The following is a 20,373-nucleotide window of genomic DNA, read 5'->3' as shown; positions in this document are numbered from 1 at the left end:
AATATTGCAAAATTCTTATCGGAGTTGAATATTGATTGACAATTCAGTATATTCTGATTTTAAAATAAATAAAAAAAAAACACTTATCTTGTCCTGAAAGAGAAATAAACAGTAAATGCTAAAATTTAAATGCTTTTATTTTATTCATATAAACTTTATTGAATAGTATCATATCGAAAGTATAACATAATTTAACGCAATACTTGAAATTAAATATATATTTTTTAAAGCTTTTCGTATCTTATAAAAATATTCATCGTATTTTCAAGACTAATTTCAAGACATAGACTCAGAGTGTAAGCGTCGATTTCGTTTCAGAAGCTCAATATTCTTCAAGTCATGGCGAGATGGCTATGCAAATTTTTATCTCCGGAGTTAATTATCGTCCTTTCTTTTTGATTTTTTTTTTATCAGGTTCATCCATTGGTTCCTGCTTCACGCGGCCCTTGCAGTAAGGCTCGTGATCCCTCAACGACGTCTGATACTTGTACTTCTTATCACACTTAGAACAGCTATAGGCCATGGGAGAGACTGGTTTAACGCCCCGTTTCGGATGTCGATGCTGCATGTGTTGCAAAAGGTGATCGTTACGCTTGCACTTGTAGCTGCAGAACCTGCACGGAATGTGCGGCAATTTGCCGCAACTCTTCTCGTGTCTCTGCAGGTGTTTGCGCCTCTTGTACTTTTTCTGGCACTGCTTGCACTGGTGCTGATTTTCGGTAGACGGATCCGAGTGGGCGTTTTTTATGTGAATCTGAAGATTGCGCTTGCGGTTCGTTCGAAATTCGCACTGCGAGCAGTACAGGGTTGTGGCACTGGGGCAGCTGTACCGGACGTGGGAGAGAGCGCTGTCGTGCATTCGGTAGAGTCGGTTGCACTTCATGCACTGGAATTGAAGAAGATTCTCGCAGTCCTGGCAGCGAAGCTCGCAGTCGGCGTCGTAGTCCAGTGGCTTCTTGGATGTTCGACCGCAAAGCTCGCAGTAGACGTTCAGCATCTCGTCGCTTGGCGAGGAAGGACCTGTGGATGAAGAGATATTTATAATTATACGTGAAAGTTTTTTACTCGATGTCGTTTTGATCGTGACAATCACCTCGATACTCGAATTCCTCGACGAACACTTCTTCGATTTCCGTCACTTCTTCGCCTTCCATTAGTACTGATGGTTGGCCCATTAATATATTCTTTAGCGTTTTGTCTTGAATATTTTGCACATCAATTTCTGTAAAAGTGTATGGGATTGCAGTAACTACAAACCGATTCCAGATGTATCAACTTACGAAAAACGCATACCTAAAGTTTCGGGATTTTTGTTGAATCCGTTGGAGTCGTCGGATTCGTAAACCACTTCCTCCTTGATGTAATGCACCTCGGGTATTACATTAACGGGTTCATCTTCGGTTGATGCTGAGGAATCAGTGGTACATTACGTTTTAAAAAATAGCCTCGTTTCAATTTTTTAATGGAGATCATCAAATACAAACTCACCTTTTGGTTGATGACTGGATTTTTTTTGGCTGTCATTTCGAGCCAATGTACGTTTAGTTTCTCTGCGATTACCTAAAACAATGCAGTTATGTATTAGTAAACGTTATATCTTTTTGCATAAAAATTTTTGTTAATTATTTTCCGGTCAAATTTCTGCGTAGTGGGGTTAATGAAATCTTAGGAACTATAAATTCAAACATATACATCAAAGATATTCTACACCTAATACATATAATCATGTTTAAGTGCAAGGCTACTTATTGAACAAAATTATGGATTTCACCTAAAATAATACTTTATTGTCCCAAACTTATATATTTAAGGTACATAAATATACTTTGATAGTACCTTATTATGCTGTATAACAAGTTCAATATTGCACATTCTTTCATAATGTGTATCGTAGAAGTAATTACTATCCTAATAATATGAAGCTTTGTGCGTTACATATTTGCTAATTGTTAAACTTTCATTTGAACTGACAACGTTTTTATAGTTCAATCCCTAAATTCTAAATTATATAAGATTGAATCCATAAATAAACTTGTAGTTTTACTCTCAACTGTTCTATAAATAGATTTTTTCCATTGCATATATAAAAATACAATAAACGATTTATATCAAAATACATATCTGTATAGAAAACTATTTTAGAATAACTATTCATCTCTCTATTATCCTCATAAATATTTTCCAATCCTTCAACCATAAAAATAAAAATTGCACTTTTTTCTCTACTCTACGTCTTGCACTTCTTCAACTTCGTCTATAGCTTCACTTTTAATCGCAATCACGTTCTTTTCTGCTTGGCATTTCTTAACGTGTTTCTGGTACCAAACCACAGTCTTGAATTTCTGTTTGCAGATCTTACACTTCCGGCCCAACTTCCATCTTTTGAACGTCGTCTTTTTTATACGTTTCTTCTTCATGGGTTGCTCCTGATTTTCGTGGCTGTGCTTGTTCCGAATGTGCGTTATAAGTCGATATTTTCGCGCTGTCTGATAATCACAGAAGAAGCAGCTTAGTTTTATAGGGTTGACACACTCGCCATGAACGTGACGTTGTGCCGAGGCTAAGACAGAATAAACCTTGTCGGGACAGCGGGAGCATTGATAGCGCAGCTGTTGACCGCAACTTGAGCAGAATTTAATCGCAGAACCATCGGTACAGGAGCGGGGCTGAGATTTGTTGCAATTTGGGCAGTAGAAGTTGATGAGCTTGAAACTCTCTGTAAGCCAGGAAATTGTAATGTTCGACTGCAGGATGCTTTGGAATAATGAATTTTAACGGGATTATTTGTTAATATTTACCTAGCTTTTTAAGCTTCCTGTTCATAGTCATTGAAATGAAATCTAGCTGATCAGGTGTATAATCGCTTCTATTTCCTAAAATAAAGAAATAAATGTTTTTATTATTTGAAAGTTTTAGTTGAAAAGCTGCAAAAGATTACTGACCTGTAATGTTCAATCCGAAAGGCATCAACCTCGGATCTTCAAAAGCCTGATTACTATAATTTTTAATATTATCCTTATGATCCTCATCATCGTAGTCACTGTCGTCCTCATCGTCGTTATAATCATCGTCTATTATGAAGTCCTCGTCTGATTCTCTATGTTTGTTATATTTTGTTTTTCTCTTTGCAAAAGGATTATAATCTGCAAAACGATATATTCTTAACATAACTGCTTATAAATTATTACGGTTACCAATTTTTCGATATAAGCCAGTTACCTGCTGAAGGTCTGAGTGATCTAATTTCACGAATTGCCAAAAATGGTCTTGGATTCAAAGATGTTTCTAGAAAAAGTTATCCTTATGAAAAACATAAATTAAATAAATGAAGCTCTGTATAAATTAAAAGCGTGTTAAAATGAAATGTTAGTATTCAGAATTGCAAAAGACATGAGGTCAACACATTGTACGTAAAAGAAAGAAGACAAGTAATTTGTGTGCTATCTTTATTAAAAACTGTTGAACAGCATTTTTTTTTTGCCAGTGCAATAAATTTATAGTATTCTTATCGCTTAATGTTAGACTGTTGGAACGTATTACTTGTAACGAAAAATTATAAATTAAAGCTGAATCATATATTAGCTAATACACGAATGACAAAGGAAAATTGAAACTTTTGTTCAATTGGTTTCATCCTCATTTTTTCACACGACAATTAGACTTTTGATGCCTTCGTACGCCCGCTAATGATCGATACTGCTTTCCACACATGCCACACTTTTCTACGGATTGTGGTACATGTACATTCTTGTAATGAGTTCTCAGACGTTTGTTGTGGGTCGTCGTGTAATTGCAATATTGACACTTAACATTTTTTTGCTTGTTAGCGCAGGTGTGCTTAATGTGCGACGTTAAATCAGTGTAATACTTGTAACGCTTTGAGCACGTCAAGCATTGAAAGTACAGAGGTTCGGAGCAGATCTCGCACTTGGTACATTTTTTACCAAATATTTTAGGAAAAGTCTTATCGCACTTGAGACATGCCAGTAACATCATCTTGTGCAAGTCTGAAAGTATAAGATTTGCGTAGAATATTGTTGTTCCATGTGTTAGAGGTCGATTTGGAGAAAGAACTTACAGAACTTGGCTGCTATGATTCTTGGTTTTTTTGAAGTTGACGGTGCGGTCGGATCATCTGTTAGTTCTATAATCGTTTCTACACAAAAAATTAGATTCGATGGTTAATTTATACAGTGGAGACGATCGAGATGAAAAATAACTGCTCTGCGTACCTGTATCTCTTTCAGAATAGTTCGCTGAGTTCGTATCAACGAATTCTATATCGTGCGGAACTATTAATTCTTCTTTTAATGCAGTGTTCCAAGAATAATTATCTGAAACAGATAATAGATTTGGTTCGAAATCTATTTGTTCGATCGGTTTGAAAGTATAAAAGAAATTTAGGCGATATTATGACAGACGCAGATTTTGTTATGTGTGAGTTGGAATTAGACTGCATGCATGAACAAACGAATAATGAGCCATTTTTTTATTTTACTGAAATACATCATACTGCAGGAATGTATTGCCCTACATAATTAATTAATGATTCACAGTCTGTTGTCACTTCCTAAGTTGATATTACTCGAAAACGAAGCATTATCTGAAAATGATATTTTAATGTAAGTATTTTTATCATGTAAATGTATACTATACTATTTGATTGAAATTGTGGTATATAAATGAAAGATACAGTTATTAAATGCTAATAAAGTGAGTAGCATTATATTATAAATATTTTATTAACAAAAAATACATTTCAAACAGAAACAGCTATAGTTTGCATAACATTACTTTCATCAGATTAAGCTTACTTATTATGCCATGAAGAAAATAATGATAATTTTGTTCCCAAACTAATAATAATTATTGGGAAGGTTACATAGTTAAATTTGCATTTGTCAAAGTTACATTGCTTAGCGTCGAGTTGAGAGCTACACAACAACCCTTTGGTTCGTGTAATCTCAAAACGCATCCAGTGATAAAATCGTAGAAGCAGACAAGGTCGGAGGCAAAAGGCATGTCAAAACAGTAGTAGAGCTTCAGAAGAACATCAAACGCGAGCATAGCGTCGTCGCCTATGTGAATGAGATGACCTTCGGTTTTGATGTAAAAGGTTCCTATTTTTTCCTGGTTTATCGTATGGCAGATGAGAAAAGGTGATTTTCGATCTGCATACATTTGGTTCAAAGCCGACAGATCAGACATGTTAACAAAGTGTAGCAGATTCTCGTGAGGTATCGTCTTCATCGATTTGATCTTAAATAAGGCCTTAGGTTCCTGCAGTGATTTAATGAACTTTTTACTCTTGACACTGATAGATGTTACCTATTTTATCAATCTGTTACTCACGTTTTTGTTTTCTTTCCTTTTTGTATAATTCGGACTGGGCAACAGTTCTGGTAGTAGAATTAGGGCTTTCAAATTATCTGCAAGATTGAGATCCAGTTATAATTTAAGAAATTGTAAAACTTATTAATTGTATAAATATACTGACTATCTGGGATATCTTGAATAGCCTGTAAAAAAAGAGGCTTCGCAGCAGAGCAATATTGCAAAATCCTTGGTGCATAGAACGATGGGAATAGATCCAAAAACGTGTCGTTGTTTGGATATGCATTTAGGAATTCTCTTCTTATCTATAAATATATAATACCGTAAGCGTAACAAAAAAAAGCACGTTGATTGTATCAATAGAAAAGAGCCTTACCACTTCTCCATTGAAGTCTTTATATCTAGGAAACACATTCAATATTGTATCTAGAGACATCTGCTCGACCACACTACGTCTCTTTCGATTAGCTCTAATTGACTCGGTAAGCCTGAGAATTTCTAATTTGTTTTCGTCAGTTGGAGCCATCCTGTATAAGTCTAAAACCTAAAAATTTACATAAATTTCAATCTCTATTTTTCCAATCGTTTTACTTCATAAGAATAGTTTGTCTTTACTTTGGCATTGAAATCTCGATCGTCGAGTAGTCGTTCGTTAGTCACAAATTTCGGGGAAGCCTTAGCAGTTTTTCTCTCCCTTGCTTGTGGTCCCACTGACCTTTTTTTCTCCGAAGGGTTAAGTTTCAGTCTAAGAGTTTTTAGTCTGAACTCGATAAATCCACGATTCGTTTTAGGGTCATAAAAGTGTTCCTGCAATTATAAATCGCTTAGTACTTCATAATATAGAAAACAAAATTGAATTTTAGATATATGTATACCAAACTTACGTAGCCACCACTTGCAGAGCATAGTTTCGGAAAAGCAGTGACTATATCTTTGGCTAGTTGTGTTTTTAATTGGCAGGATGGATATCTGAAAAGTTCATAGATTGCTTTTTCATTTAGTTTTAAAGTTATAATTTTGTTTGACAAAAAATTAATTACAGGTTGCCATCGTTGAATTCAACCATTCCAGAGACAGCTATCCTGACAAACTCCCGTCGATCGTTTGGTTCAACTACCCCCGACTCTAAGACATTGATAAGAGGTAACATCCTTAGATGTTTTTTGTCATGATTTTCAACCCAAGCTCTGACATTCATAAGTGTCTCTCCCTTAAAAGTAATATTTTTATCAGGATGTTTATTCATATATTCTGCTGCTTAATGCTCATACTTGATTATTTACCCTCTGATCACAATTGAACTTTTCTTCTACAATCGGTAAATCGGATAAAAGCAGCTCATGGTCTGCAAATTCCAAATCAGCTCCTACCCCTGTAAAGAACAATACACAGTGTTACGTTTAATTTTCACATTTGCTTGATAGTTTGAAAGAACAACGATTAATATGCAAGGTATAGTGTTGATTAAAAGTGTTGCATATAATAAATAGAATACGTTGATTATATCTTACGCCTTTTCTATTATCGACTTTAATAACCATGGTGGCAATAATCAATTCAATAATAATGGTGACAATAATTTTCAAAATCCAAATGAGTTACTGATTACATCATTTTTATTTCATTATGCATTTTAATTACATACACAAACATCAACTTTTGTATCAGTTACAAAAATGTATAGTATGTTTCAAAACTATTACCCAAAATATTTTTAAAAAATCACACAGAAATGACATAAAATTAGACTATTTTCTATCAATCACTTCTTAGTCTGTTTCGCCGCGACCTTCTTCTTTTTAATCGGCTCGAGTCTGCCGTTCAAATCTGGCCACACTTCCTCCAAATGTTCCCTCTTGAGATGCGTCAGAAGTTTAGTCTTATGAAGAAATTTGTCATCACAGTGAGCACACAAAATCTTGGGCTCCTGTCCGCAGACTTTCTTGTGCTTGTAAAAACTCCTCGAATGTTTGTACAGCTTCTTGCAGAGAGTGCACTGGTAGTACTGCAGCTCGCTCTCATCCGTATGCATGTTTCTGATGTGGCTCTTCAGGTTGGAAGGTTTATCGCACTCGTAGGTGCATAACTCGCACTTGAATACGCAGCCCTTACCGCAAAGCTTTTCATGGCCGAGCATATGGAAGCGGTGCTTGTAGCGCTTGCCGCAATTGGAACAGCTGTGGAGCTTGTCCAGAACCGTGTGCTGGCTCTTCTCGTGAAGCTGCAGTGAAGCTTTACGTTTGGTTACGTACGAGCATTGGGAGCAGTTGTAGTTGGCCGATTTGTTGCAGTCGTAGCGCAAGTGAAAGCGCAGGGACTTGATGCGCATGTAATGCTTGTGGCAACGACCACATCTGTATTCGACATTTGAACCACAGGAGTCACAGCACAAGTCACGACTCCAGCTGACGAGCTTCGAGACCTTACCGCACGAGGAACAACAGGTGAGCTCGTAGTTGGCGTCTGAAAATCAGTTTTATCTGGTTAGTTGATGGGGATCTTAGGGATGGTTTAGTAAGGAGCGTAGATAGAATTTACTTACCAGAAAGATCGAGGGTGTCGGAAACCTCCTCTTCGTTGTTCGACTCGTCAGACAAAGTAACGTGTTCTTTGACGTAGTAAACTTCTCGTACGGTCGATGAATCGTCCACTGCAAAATATATATATTTATGAAAAATGTGTTAGATCTATGTTGGATTTTGAAGTGTGATTTTCAGCTTTTACTAACCCATGATAACCTCGTCTATATTACTTTCACGTTTGACTTTGCTTCTCGTTTTAATGAAGTTTTTATCTGTAAATCAAAGAGTTTGAATGTAAAATATGTTGACTGGCGTTTAAGTAATTTACAGATATATGAACTGGTAACTTTATAAGGACAAAGGCTTATGTAATTCATAGGTAATAAATTCACATGAAAAAAATCAAGCTTGAGAATATCAGTGTATGAACCTACTCAACTAAAAAAATCTAGTTATCTCGTGCACAAGGATGTATATGCCCAATGATATTCACAAAATAAGATGATCAGTATAAACGTTTAGGATAAAAAAAAACATGATATAGAGTTACTAATGTCGGAAGACTTGTTTTATTCTATGTATAAGTATATTAAAAAATTACATTAAAATAATGTTTAGTCGCTATAAATCATCCTAATGATACATATTCTTTCTTCTTTTTAATAGTATATTGCATCGTAGAAACTTGTACATTATATCACACAAACTTTTAATTAATTGCATCTGCGCAAGGAAAACACATACAGGCTCTGCGGTGAAGTTTGCAGACTGGTACTAAGCATTTTTGACATCCTATTCGTGTTTTTCGATCGCGTTTTCTTGGGCAAAACTTGCACCTTGTAGGTTTTCCCAAAGTAATGCCTAAAACGCTTTCAGTACAATACTTTATGATTATGGGATGTGGTTGGTAATTTGATTCTGTTGTATATTCTGCTGTTTCTTCGTAGTATGACTCGCCATGATTCACAGGTACTTTCAATAGTTGGCTTTCGTATGTAATCTGCGATGGATCGATGAAATTGTGTTGGTAAGACGAATAGTAGCCTGAAAATGATAATGAAGAATTATTTATGATTATACATTAGCTAGATCAAAATTATAAAAACCAAACTTCGAAAAGAAATGGGGACTCTAAATATTGTGTGAAAAAAGCATAAATTGATAGATTCGAATTAGAATTTAATCTATGTAAATACATAAAATACAACACTTGCAAAAAAAACCGTGCTACAAATAATGGCTAATATTTTATTACACATTAATTAACATTATATAAAAATATTATAAAACTGGACGTCTTCTTTTCTTCTTCATTTATGGTTTAAGTACGCTCATTAGTTAGGCTCTGCAGAGTTTTAGACGCCTAAAAATATATATAATTATTAGTAAAATACATAGTAATGAAAATTAAATTGTTTTTTCAAAGTGTTGAATGAATAATTACAATCATACAAGGCATTATATCGTACGTATTTATTAATTCCAAATACAAATTTTACAAAATTTTTCTTGTACCTAAAAATCGCTTGGAATATAATTTACAGTATAAGAGATTAAAGTAACTGCCGTATTCTTTTACAATAAAAGAAAACATCGCATACATATATTTAATAGAAAGCTGTCGATAATATTATATGCGATTAGAATAGTGTTTATAAATCCTTAAGTAAATCCTTCTTATAAAAAATAAAATGACACCTAAGTCTAGTCAATAGTACGATTACAGTCACAGGTATAGTACTATATATAATATATATCTGTTGAATTCTAACGGGAATCTTTATAAAAACTATAGTCTATACGTGTGTAGTCTTCTATTACAACTATCATATACGGACAAACCGTAGTCATAAATGCATTATTGGTTATTGTATACATTCTATATGGCGCGATGGTTATGAAAAAATAATAATCTCATGTATTGTGGCAGTACAATAAACATCTTAATATAAAATCTACTGCAGTCTATTAAGTTTGTATCGAGTAGAGGAACATAATAGGAAGAAGCATAATCACATTATCAGATTCTTTGTGAAGCTGTAGGAAATCAAGGATAACTACGTCGACAATGGCAATCTTTGCGAGGGAATCGGAAATGCTTTAGGAACTAAGACTATATTACTTTACATGTAATATATCGCTGTATATTATATTTTTATGACCATATAATTTTTAAATTATAAATAAGAATATATCAGCAGAAAGTTGTTGTAAACACCTTGGAAGAGTACAACTTTTCATTTCGTGTAAAAGAGACACAAGTACGTATAAGTACGTGACTATCTTAAAGGTTCCAGACTATTGAGAAGTCTACAGTTTTTATAAAGATTCAGGAACAATTGATATTTCTTTTCATAGTGTTTGAAAATAGTTTCGATGTTATGCCAGAGTATTTTAAGGTCACTTGAAAAATGCAGTGATCAGTATTTATATTATATAATACACACTAAATTTTATATTTGAAAAAATGCATTGAAAAATATAAAGCGAACCATTTCTGTTAGAAATTACATACATAAAATGGATGCTTTAGGATGTTTTAGCGAATCATTCAAATAAATTATGTAATAAATTTAGAAGGCACTCCAGCAAAACTTAATTTGGTGATATATGCATCATGTGACAAGAGCAGATTTGATACGAGTAATTTTTAACCTTTTTTCACGGGGATGGGTTATCTCAAATGTTTTTAGTCTGTCAAAGACTATCAATTTATTTTAACTATCACAGCTGGCGTTTCTCTAAAAATCTTTTTTATATATTGGAGATACTCTTGCTTGGATTGAGCGATGTAGACATGATTAAATTAAAAATTATGCAATAATTAATATTCAAATTATAAACAGATTCGAAGCCTAATTTTAATCAATAAACTAGAAAATTTTAGAAATGGTTTATATGGCTGATTTAAAATTTAAGTTCATCACCCTAAGAGTTATTATGTCTGTATAAATATAACTTATTAGAAATCATTTGAAAATTTAGTATTACTAATATATACTACGAAATCTATAATAAAAAATACAATTTTCAAATGTACAGTTGGACCCATGTACGAAATGATTTTTCAAAGTAAAATGCAAAGAATTCGTTTTTCATTTTGTACTTCAATGCACTTTGAACATCCTTATTGTTACAGCTAAAACTTTGGAGTTTCAAACTCCGTCACTGCTGTATTCTTTTCTTTTCAATTTTCATCACTGAATTAACGATTATATCGTTTCTATATATTTTATGAATATTTGATATTTTCTTATAAACATAAATCACGAATAATCACGATCGGTAAATAACGTAATAAAAATGTATTGTTTTCACCTGAATAGATCACGTTTGCGAAATTGTCAAACAGAAATCGACGTTTAATATAAAAACGCAAAAGTCCAGCTTTTGTATTATGATTATATCATAAAATTCTTCCACATCGTTATCATTTAAAAAATGCTTTTGAAAATATAGAATATTTAAAATGAAAAAATCCTCAAATCTTCAAGTGTATTCCTTTGAATACTTTAGCCTTAAAAATTAGATGTACTTTTCACCATAAAATATATTCAGAACCAAGTTCATAATTTAATTAGGTCAAACTCGCAAACCTCATCACCTACTACATTTTATGACGCTTAGATAGAATTTCTGTCGATCTTATCTTTATGAACGCGTTCAATGTGTCTCCCTACGTGCATCTTTTGTTTAGCTCTATAGGAACAGTAGGGACACTGAAATTGAGGTTCTTTTCCACACTCCCATTTTTGATGATTTCTTAGACTGCTCTTCAGCTTGTAAATCCGACCACAATCCTTGCAGGCAAATTCTCTGGAATCATTGTTGTCGTTGCTATCCTTATCAAGACTGCTACCGGTACGATATATTACGTTAGGATAACACCAAGAAGGGGGCCATATTGAAGTCACTGTTACTCCGGAACGTTGTAGTTCAGCTAGGCTCAGAGTCTCTGCTGGAACACAGAAGGGAATGAATGGTCAGTGAGTATTTTCTGAATTCCAGAGTTGGAATAAGGGACTTATTGTGGTGGGTCTATATTTTGAGAGTATTTTTACTTGAGCCTCGAGAGTTATTCTTTTGGGTTATTACATTCATTTTCAGCAGTTGCAATAGGTAAATATTAAAATATAATTTAATCCATGCTAATGAAAAGTTTGTTTTCGTTATAAGTACGCAAGTATTCAAATTAAAATTAAAATTATAAGTTATGAAAGGGTAAAAATAAATAAGTTTATTTTTAACCAAAAGAAATTGTAATCAATTTCTTAAAATTCGCCGACAACTTGCATAATACATAATTCTATCTTGAATGTTTCAAAACTTACCATTTTTATTTGCTATTAAGTTATGAAATTTTATGATTTACTTTTTTTACAGTAAAAGCAGAAGATAAGATGTGGATAATATTTTTACTACATTGTAAATGTTTTCCTTGAAAAAAGAGTATTTTTTGTACATTTGCCATGTAATTTGATAAAAAAAATCTGTATATTCATCTTCTTGACTGCAACACCTGGAAATAGTAAACAGATATTAGCGCAATTTTGATATTGATAAACAATTTTTAGCGACCTTTCAGAAATTATATATGTATAGGATTAATAAACAAATAAATACAATACTTTTATTTTATAAAATAGTTTAATAATTAAGTACCTCGTACAAAATTTGGTAAAAAAATTAATTTAACTATTACAGTAATTACAAATTAGAAAATTAGTATTTAAATCATATTCAAAATACGCATGTAAACTGGTTACAATTTCTAATTACATAAAACAACCCTACAAAAAAATTACAAAAATACTTTGTAATAAAAACCTTTCACCCGCAAAATCTAAGGTATACATATATCGAAATTAAAATAATAGTAATTATAATATAAATGCTTCATAAATTATTTTAATCTATGGTACTCAAGTTTAAGAAATTTAATATATTGTCTGTAATCCCTGCAAATGTGAATTGGAATTCATCATTAAAGTTACAATAATTTAACTTTAGTAAGTACTAGAGTTATCGCAGAGCGTTGGAGAGAAATGTTATGTGAATCAAAGAATTGATTTTCAAAACAAAATAACTTATTGTAAGATAGATGAAATCATGTAGATCGCAGAATGAACTTCAAATTATAAATAGTCTATGATAGTACACTATAAAAAATATAGTACATCTCAAATTTTTAATATTTGTTAAAACTATGTTTCTTTTTATAAAATCCTTAACAGTATATACGTTATAAAATTAATTGGTGTCTTACATTCGATGCATAATATAATATATAGGATCAAAAATATACAATTATATCGTAAAAATAAACCCTGATACAAAAACCTTGTACGATTTTTAGAATACTTTCATTAGATTATTTTTTAATGGGTAAAATGTACAATTTTTAAGGCACACTATTGATAAATTTTTTTCCATGAGTAAAATTTTGTAATCAGGTAACAATAATTCGTAAATTTTGTCGTTCATGTTTAACAAATATAATAATTTGAAAAGATATAACATGATTATCGGCAACTTGGATCATATTTTTCGTAATCAGCCCTGTGATGTAAAAGTTGTGCCTTATAGTACAGTATAAGGTTATAACTATACTCTACAACACTTTTAAAATATTATTTGAATATCGCATAATATTCATAAAAATACTGGGTAAGTTTAACAATCATACTCTAGTAATGGTAAATATAATAATTTCAAATTTGTTCTAAAATATTTTTAAAATATCATAAAATGAAGTTAATTTTTTACTTTCGCATGTTTTTGTTTGTTTTTATTTTTTATTAATTTTTTATTTGTTTCTTTGTTCAATAATTCTTGTCTTAAAAAATAAGAAAACCCGATTCCCTTTCATTCTTATAATTTAATCGGTTTACGTGAATCGTAATATCAAGTAGAAATCGATGTACGGTTATAATCACGTTATGGATAAAACTTAAAAAAAAAACTATTATTGTACGATTGGTTTAAATACTTACTTTTATATGCAGTCTATACATAAGTAGTATTATAGTATCTTGCCCTTTAACAATGTATAATCATTAGAGTATAGTATGAGTGCAATTAATCTAAATTATATTTTCGCTTTTTATAATGGAAAATATCATTTAAATAAATTTAATTTTTATTGGAATGTTTCTTTAACATTATTCGCTACTGAGTCTTGTTCAGAATATCGACAATAAATACGAAATGGAATGTATAATTAATATAAATCTTGACCCGACCCTAAAATTACTCAGAGATCTGATGATGCCGCTTGAAGTGCACTGTCAGATTGCCTCTTTGTCTAGCCTTGTACGGACATTGGGGACATTGAAAGGACGGCGGCTTGTCACCACACTCTAAGCTCTCGTGTCGTCTCATTGTGCTCTTCCACCTGTAGCCCTTACCGCAGAATCTGCACCTAAACTCGCGCTGCTGACTGGGCTCTTGGGCACTTGGACTTGCAACCGCGACGGTATCTTCTTTCTCCTGACGCTGCCTCTGTTGCTGCTGTTGAATCCGCTGCTCGAGCTGGTGGCGAGAGACGAGTCCGAGGGACGCTGGGAAAATAAGACTATCGCGGGAAGACGAAGCCTCGTCATCATCGATGCGTTCAATCTCTAATTCAGCACGACCCCGAAGAGTTAGCTGCTGGTGATGATCGCTTCGGCTACGAGTCAGAGGTCGAGGCTTCTTAGCGAACTGCTTGAAGTTGCGGCGTAGCAAAGAGATCATGCTCAGTCTGCTTGTTTTACCTGGGAACAGGAGGTGGTAGTTTGTTTTAGTCAGGAGGATGGCTTACAGGGAGGTAGAGAAAAACTTGAAATGTAGCTCTGTACTCTTAACTTGACGCTAGAAATTTGATTTTCAAAAACAACAGGAATAAACCTAGAAGTACAGAGCTAAGAACTAAGTTTTTCCCTGAAATAAATAAATACAATCAACTAATAAAAATTCAAATAATAAATAAATCGATACGAAAGTAATCAAAGAAAAAATAATATGAACGAAATGTAAATATGCGATGAAAAAGAAAATTAAAGTCTAAGACGTGCAAAATAATGTGAGGATAGTAATTACTTTTACAGATGAAACCATCACCAGTGAAAGAGAATGACTGAAAAAAATGTACAAATGTATAAACTTAGAATATAAAATTAAAATGACTCAAAACTAATATACTGCTGAAAAAAATACAATAGTTTAAAGGACGTAAGAAACAAATCATAAATATATATTAACGAAAAAGATTATTAACCCAAAAAGTATTTTGAAAAATGATTTTTTTTATTCTGAAACTTCATTTTTTAGAATTATACCTGTATAAAAATTGATCGAGATCCATTACTGTAACATACTAAAATAATCAGTATCAATCAACCACATAAAATGGATAAAAATTAATTTTTAGTCATAAAACTTATGAACATTATATTAGACTGCTACTTTGTATATTATTATAATATATAGGAAAAGTTCATAATTGAGTACTGAAATCATAATGTCATTCACATCATTTTTATTCAAAATTGTCACAGAGTTTTGTATGAACTTAATAATTATATATTTTAAAAAATATATTAATTTTTAATATCCTTTTAAGGTATAATAAAAACATGAACTAAATTTGTCCAGGTATTAGTTTGCAGCGTTTGTCGGTTTAAAACAAATATATTAAATTTGTGATAAACAAGGTACAAATCATCCTAATTCTGAAAATATTTTAAATATAATAGGGCGTTACTTATAATAAAATCAAATGGCATATGCAATAAATCTATTTCTCCTGTTGTACATTATCTGAGGAATTGGTTTCGTTTGGATGTACAAGCGATAAGTGTATTTCTAAATTACGACGAGTGAAGGTGCGAAAATCACAATGTGGACAATGGGTCCTAAGTCGATTAGTTTCATAAAAAAGATGATTATTGGCAGCTTTAGCACTCTTGTAAAATCGATTGCACTGTTTACATTTGTAATAATACAAAGTTCTGCAAACAACACATCTTATATCACCCTTGTATAAAATCCTGTTGATAGTTTGATTGCAAGTTGGACAGTGAGGAATGAATAATTTGTTCAGACCTAAAAATAATCATAATATTTAATTAAAAACATAAAAAATCATTGCTATTAATGATAAAATAAAATTTACCCGATATTTTATCTGTATTTAATGGATCTTCATTAGGATTGGCATGGATTATAACGTCATCGCTACTTTGTCTTCTGGGATAAAGTTGTTCATATGCATGTTCTTTGTTACTACTTTTCTTTAATGCTACAAACGTATATATTCTAAGTAATCATAATACGAATCAAGCTATCAAATTCTTGGCGTGGGTTTCGATATATACTTACGAGTCGAATTGTAAAACGCATCATAGTCATTAATGTTTGATACAGATTCGCTTTTTATGTAATACTCATTCGTTCCATCATAAACAAATTCTGTAACACATAAAATATACAGCCTAGTTTGAGACGATGATTGCAAAAACCATAATTAATACGCTAACCATAATTAATACGTTAATACGCTAAAGTTGTATGGAGAGGTATACATGTATTGATTACGAATCTACCGAAATGCGATAGTACATGAAATTTAAGAAAATCAATTAATCATAGCTTTTTATAAACTGAAAATCCAATGCTAAGAAATTTAAAAAGCAAAGCGATCAAATATATATATACAATAAAATATTTCAAACACAGATTAAAAAATGTTCAAATAGTATAAACTAAGTTTTATATAAATGCATTAGAATGACTCGTGCAAACTCTGACACATCGTTTGTATTTGTTTGATCTACTAATCGCTCCTTTGATGGGCCGTGACTTGATTGTGGTTTGCAATACCTACAAAATATTAAAAATATATGATTAATAAATTAACTTTTATGTAAGTTTCGTATGCAGAAAATAAGGTGCAGAAATAAAGTTAATGCATAGGATCAATAACAAAATAAATTTCAAATCATTTATTTTTGATATCTTATTGTAACAATGCTTTCTAATTCAGGATGCTCGAAAGGACGTAATCATCGTTCCTTCGAACATTATCTTCGAACACAGACTCAAAACTATTCGAACGGTTTCTTTCCTTTTTCCACTCTAAGCATGCAAAGCTGTAATTGATCAACCGTCATGTTCACTTCATGCCTCATCAACATATGACTTTTCATATTCCTAAGATGCGTAGTGGTAAAAGAGCAGAGAACGCAGACAATCTCCTTGCCCCTTATCGTACCACACTTGCCACACTTGAAGTAGTTATCCAGTCGAATAGTCGTGTGCTTATAATTGAATATTTTCCTTACGATCTCAGTTTTGTTCTTGATCAGATCGCATCTGCTACACTCATCCGCGTTATAGGCGTCGGTCTCGCAGCGAACGTGACGATTTGCTACCAAGAAGCCCATGAAGTACTTTTTGCAGCTCTTGCAGAGGTAGTGATAGGGCCTCTCGCAAACATCGCAATAGTGACGAACGTCGAAAAGATCGCGCTCGACTATCTTCTCACACTTAGCGCAGTACAGTTGAAATAGCTCTGGTAGTCCTGAAAAGAGGCAACATTATAATACGTAAGAGGTGTGCGAAAATAGGTGATATTTGCTCAAAAGAAATTGACGTATGTTACCAGTTGAGTGTGACTCTGGTTTCTGATGAACGAGGCGAGGTTTTATAGGCTTTAGATGCCTTCCATCGTATCCTTTCTCAAGTTTCATTTCTACTTCAACTTCAATCGGATCTATTGCAATTATTTTATATAGTTTTAATAAAAAGCTTTTAATAAAATATAACTTATGAGACTCAAGTTAATTTACATTTACCCGAAGAACTGTTCAGATTCTTTGAATTCAACTCCTCCAGATCTAAAAAGAATATAAAAGTTATTTTTCAGCGCTTAAGTATTTTAAATAATATTCTGTACAGGTGAGGACTTTATTCACCTTCTTGGATTCCAGATATTTGCGGTTCTTGATTTTCAAGGAGAATCTCTGGCACTTCGGTGACGTATGGTATTTCTACTATGTTGTCCATTTTGCCAATTTCAAATTGAAGATTATTCAAATCAAAATGTTCTGCTAGTAAATCGCCACTATCGCATAATTTTTCACTGTAATTGTGATCCATTACAAGTGCGTCGGCTGTAAAAAATTCAGGTTCTTATGTTTGCCTTGCATGTAAAATATATTTATGAACAGTTATAATTTTGGTCCGTTATAGTAACTCACAAGCAGTGCAGATAACTTCTTCAGAGAAATCTAAGTCTAGATCAAAGTGTGAAAATGAATTTTGAGGACTTTTGGAGCCTGCAACAGTAAGTAAAAAAAATAAATCATCGATCAGCATTAATAAATTAGTTTTTATAGAGGCAAAGCCACGTAAATTATGAAATCGCATATATTAAAAGAACTAAATAAATGCTCTGCTAGGCGAAGTATGAGTAAATCATGAAAATATTGATGATATTCAGTCATAATCTCATACGATATAAATTAAAATTAATGAGCGTAAATTGTGTCTTATGTATATTTGATGAATTATTTTGATGTAACATGCAATATAATTTTATATCCTGTTTGTCGCACCTAATAATACTTCGAAACAAATAGTTTTCCTACAACGCTTAATTTTTTGAAGATTAATTCGTGTTTAATTGAAGAAGTCTTCAATTAACTGTCATCGACTTCTTACGTTTTTCAATATTTCTTATCAGACATAATATTAATACTTTTGTAAGCAATTTATTTTATAACACATTGTTCTTTACATTATGTTTCGGTTATATAGAAAAATACATGCAAGCTATAATCAAAAACGTTATGCTGTATAGATGAAACGTAGATGTATAATATATAATTATACGGTCAAAATTGAATTTTTTTCGTCAGACTCTCTCGCCACTTTAGATATGAAAATATCCTGCAATTTATAAGCTCATTATCTTTGACTAGTCTCTTCCGTCAATTTTATAGGTCTCTGAAAACAGTACATTTCTCGATGACACTTGACAATCCCGATAGTACGGAATAATTTTTTACACCAGCCACACTTGAATTTCAAGGGTTTGACACATTCGACACAAATAGTAACGGGCTGGCACATCGGACTTTTGTAGCGACGTTTACATTTCTCACAGTAACCCAACATTATCTCGCCCTTTTCTTCTTCTTCGTCACTTTCTTCTTCTCTTTCATTCCTTCTGACTGGTCGCCGTGAGACTTCTCTTAATCTCGGTCGAAGAATTTCGCTGTCTTCGTTTTCTCGACAAGGCACATCGTGATTATCTACAAATTTATTATATTTTATTACTACCATAACAATAAATTCAAAGTAACAAATACACATGTATGCCTACCAATGATGTATAACGTATGCATATTGGAGTTTTCCGAATTATCACAATCAAATTTATAACTTTCTGTTCTGGCAACGTCAATTGCAGGTGCATCTGAAGTAGAAGTATACGAATCGTTATTTGATTTTGAAAAAAGTACATGATTTACAAATAAACGATAACGTACCTGAATAGACTTCATCAATAATATCGACTGAATCATCTGATGAAACTTCCGATTTGACACTGCTTAGATTTACTGTATTATTTAAGATACCTGGAAAAGTCAATGCTAGTTAGTTCTTAATAAATAGGGGCTAAAGATTTTAATTATGCCAATTAATGATCAAACAGCAAGGGATCTTGAAATCTACGTATATTACTTTAAACATGATCGATAGGAAAGGTATATGGATATAAGTGCGATATCGTTGATTTAACTTATTTATAGTTAAAAGCAATTTTATAAGAATTAATCCCGCAGACATAAAATGACAATGTTTTTAGTAAATTTTCATGTGAAGCTACAAGGATTACACTCAATATTATAATACAGTGCATTGCATTCACACGCTTTTTTATTTTCCTCCCAATACTTTATTCTCAATACTCCTCTTTACAACGTTAAGCATATGTACAGTGTCAAAATAGTAACAGTCTTTGGTGTTACAATTTTCCCAGTGACGTCGCGTAGTTAGCGCAATACTGGGCTTTGTGACGCTCGAGAGACCACGCGCGTCGGAAATTTCCGCCGCAGCGATCGCACTGGAATGGGAATTCACCCCCAGGATTAATCGTTGGTGATGCTGAGGATTTCGACAAAACTTGCGCTCTTCGATGAGTCATGTTTATGTGCTGTGGATGTCTAACGTATATCATCCTCGCCATCCCTGGAACATTTTTAATAACGTCTATTTTATTACTATTATTACTATGTGTACAATTAGGCGATTTACCAAACAAGTGTTAAAAAGAAATGATTTCATAGAATTATTAGAAAAGTTCAACCTGTCAATTGTTATAGGCTAGTACTCATATTAGAGTGTATTGTCAAATATAAGTGAGGGATAATAATTCTTTCTCAATGGAGAAATTCCACCGAATCCACATAGAAATTTGGTCGCCGATGGCCCTGGAAAACAGAAATAACAGTTAGATGATGTTCTGGTA

General features: G+C 32.7%; 2 protein-coding genes across 18 annotated transcripts in view; both read right to left on the bottom strand.

Annotated features, from left to right (window-relative positions):
• The window catches only part of LOC100123363 (longitudinals lacking), a 280,984-nt gene that overhangs the window by 78,055 nt on the left and 182,556 nt on the right, over positions 1-20,373 (bottom strand). For 2 of the 17 annotated variants that reach the window (XM_031931298.2, XM_032600533.1), the window contains exons 7-9: positions 8,063-8,128; positions 7,877-7,984; positions 7,016-7,797 (exon numbers count right to left, since the gene is read on the bottom strand). The exons of 10 other annotated variants lie outside the window; for them this stretch is intronic. In XM_031931298.2, coding sequence (XP_031787158.1) covers positions 7,097-7,797; positions 7,877-7,984; positions 8,063-8,128 — 875 coding nt within the window. In that variant the 3' untranslated portion in view covers positions 7,016-7,096. Of the gene's footprint in view, positions 1-138; positions 1,021-1,093; positions 1,223-1,293; positions 1,408-1,488; positions 1,561-1,765; positions 2,717-2,798; positions 2,874-2,942; positions 3,144-3,219; positions 3,286-4,714; positions 5,281-5,352; positions 5,430-5,497; positions 5,640-5,710; positions 5,879-5,949; positions 6,142-6,218; positions 6,304-6,374; positions 6,545-6,617; positions 6,707-7,015; positions 7,798-7,876; positions 7,985-8,062; positions 8,129-20,373 lie in introns of those variants that run through there. 5 more of the 17 variants (XM_031931284.2, XM_031931294.2, XM_032600532.1 and 2 more) reach the window with 5 other exon arrangements.
• LOC116738597 lies at positions 16,826-19,480 on the bottom strand. The gene is made up of 7 exons (XM_032600547.1): positions 19,391-19,480; positions 19,225-19,317; positions 18,098-19,153; positions 17,813-18,010; positions 17,687-17,734; positions 17,500-17,610; positions 16,826-17,418 (listed from the first exon to the last, which is right to left on the bottom strand). The coding sequence occupies exons 3-7, from the start codon at positions 18,264-18,266 to the stop codon at positions 16,943-16,945; spliced, it is 1,002 nt and encodes a 333-aa protein (XP_032456438.1). The 5' UTR covers positions 18,267-19,153; positions 19,225-19,317; positions 19,391-19,480; the 3' UTR covers positions 16,826-16,942.

The sequence above is a fragment of the Nasonia vitripennis genome, chromosome 5 (genome assembly GCF_009193385.2).
Source record: "Nasonia vitripennis strain AsymCx chromosome 5, Nvit_psr_1.1, whole genome shotgun sequence".
Classification (NCBI taxonomy): Eukaryota; Metazoa; Arthropoda; class Insecta; order Hymenoptera; family Pteromalidae; genus Nasonia; species Nasonia vitripennis.
The sequence above is the reverse complement of the archived record's forward strand: the minus strand, read 5'-3'. Positions and strand labels throughout refer to the sequence as shown.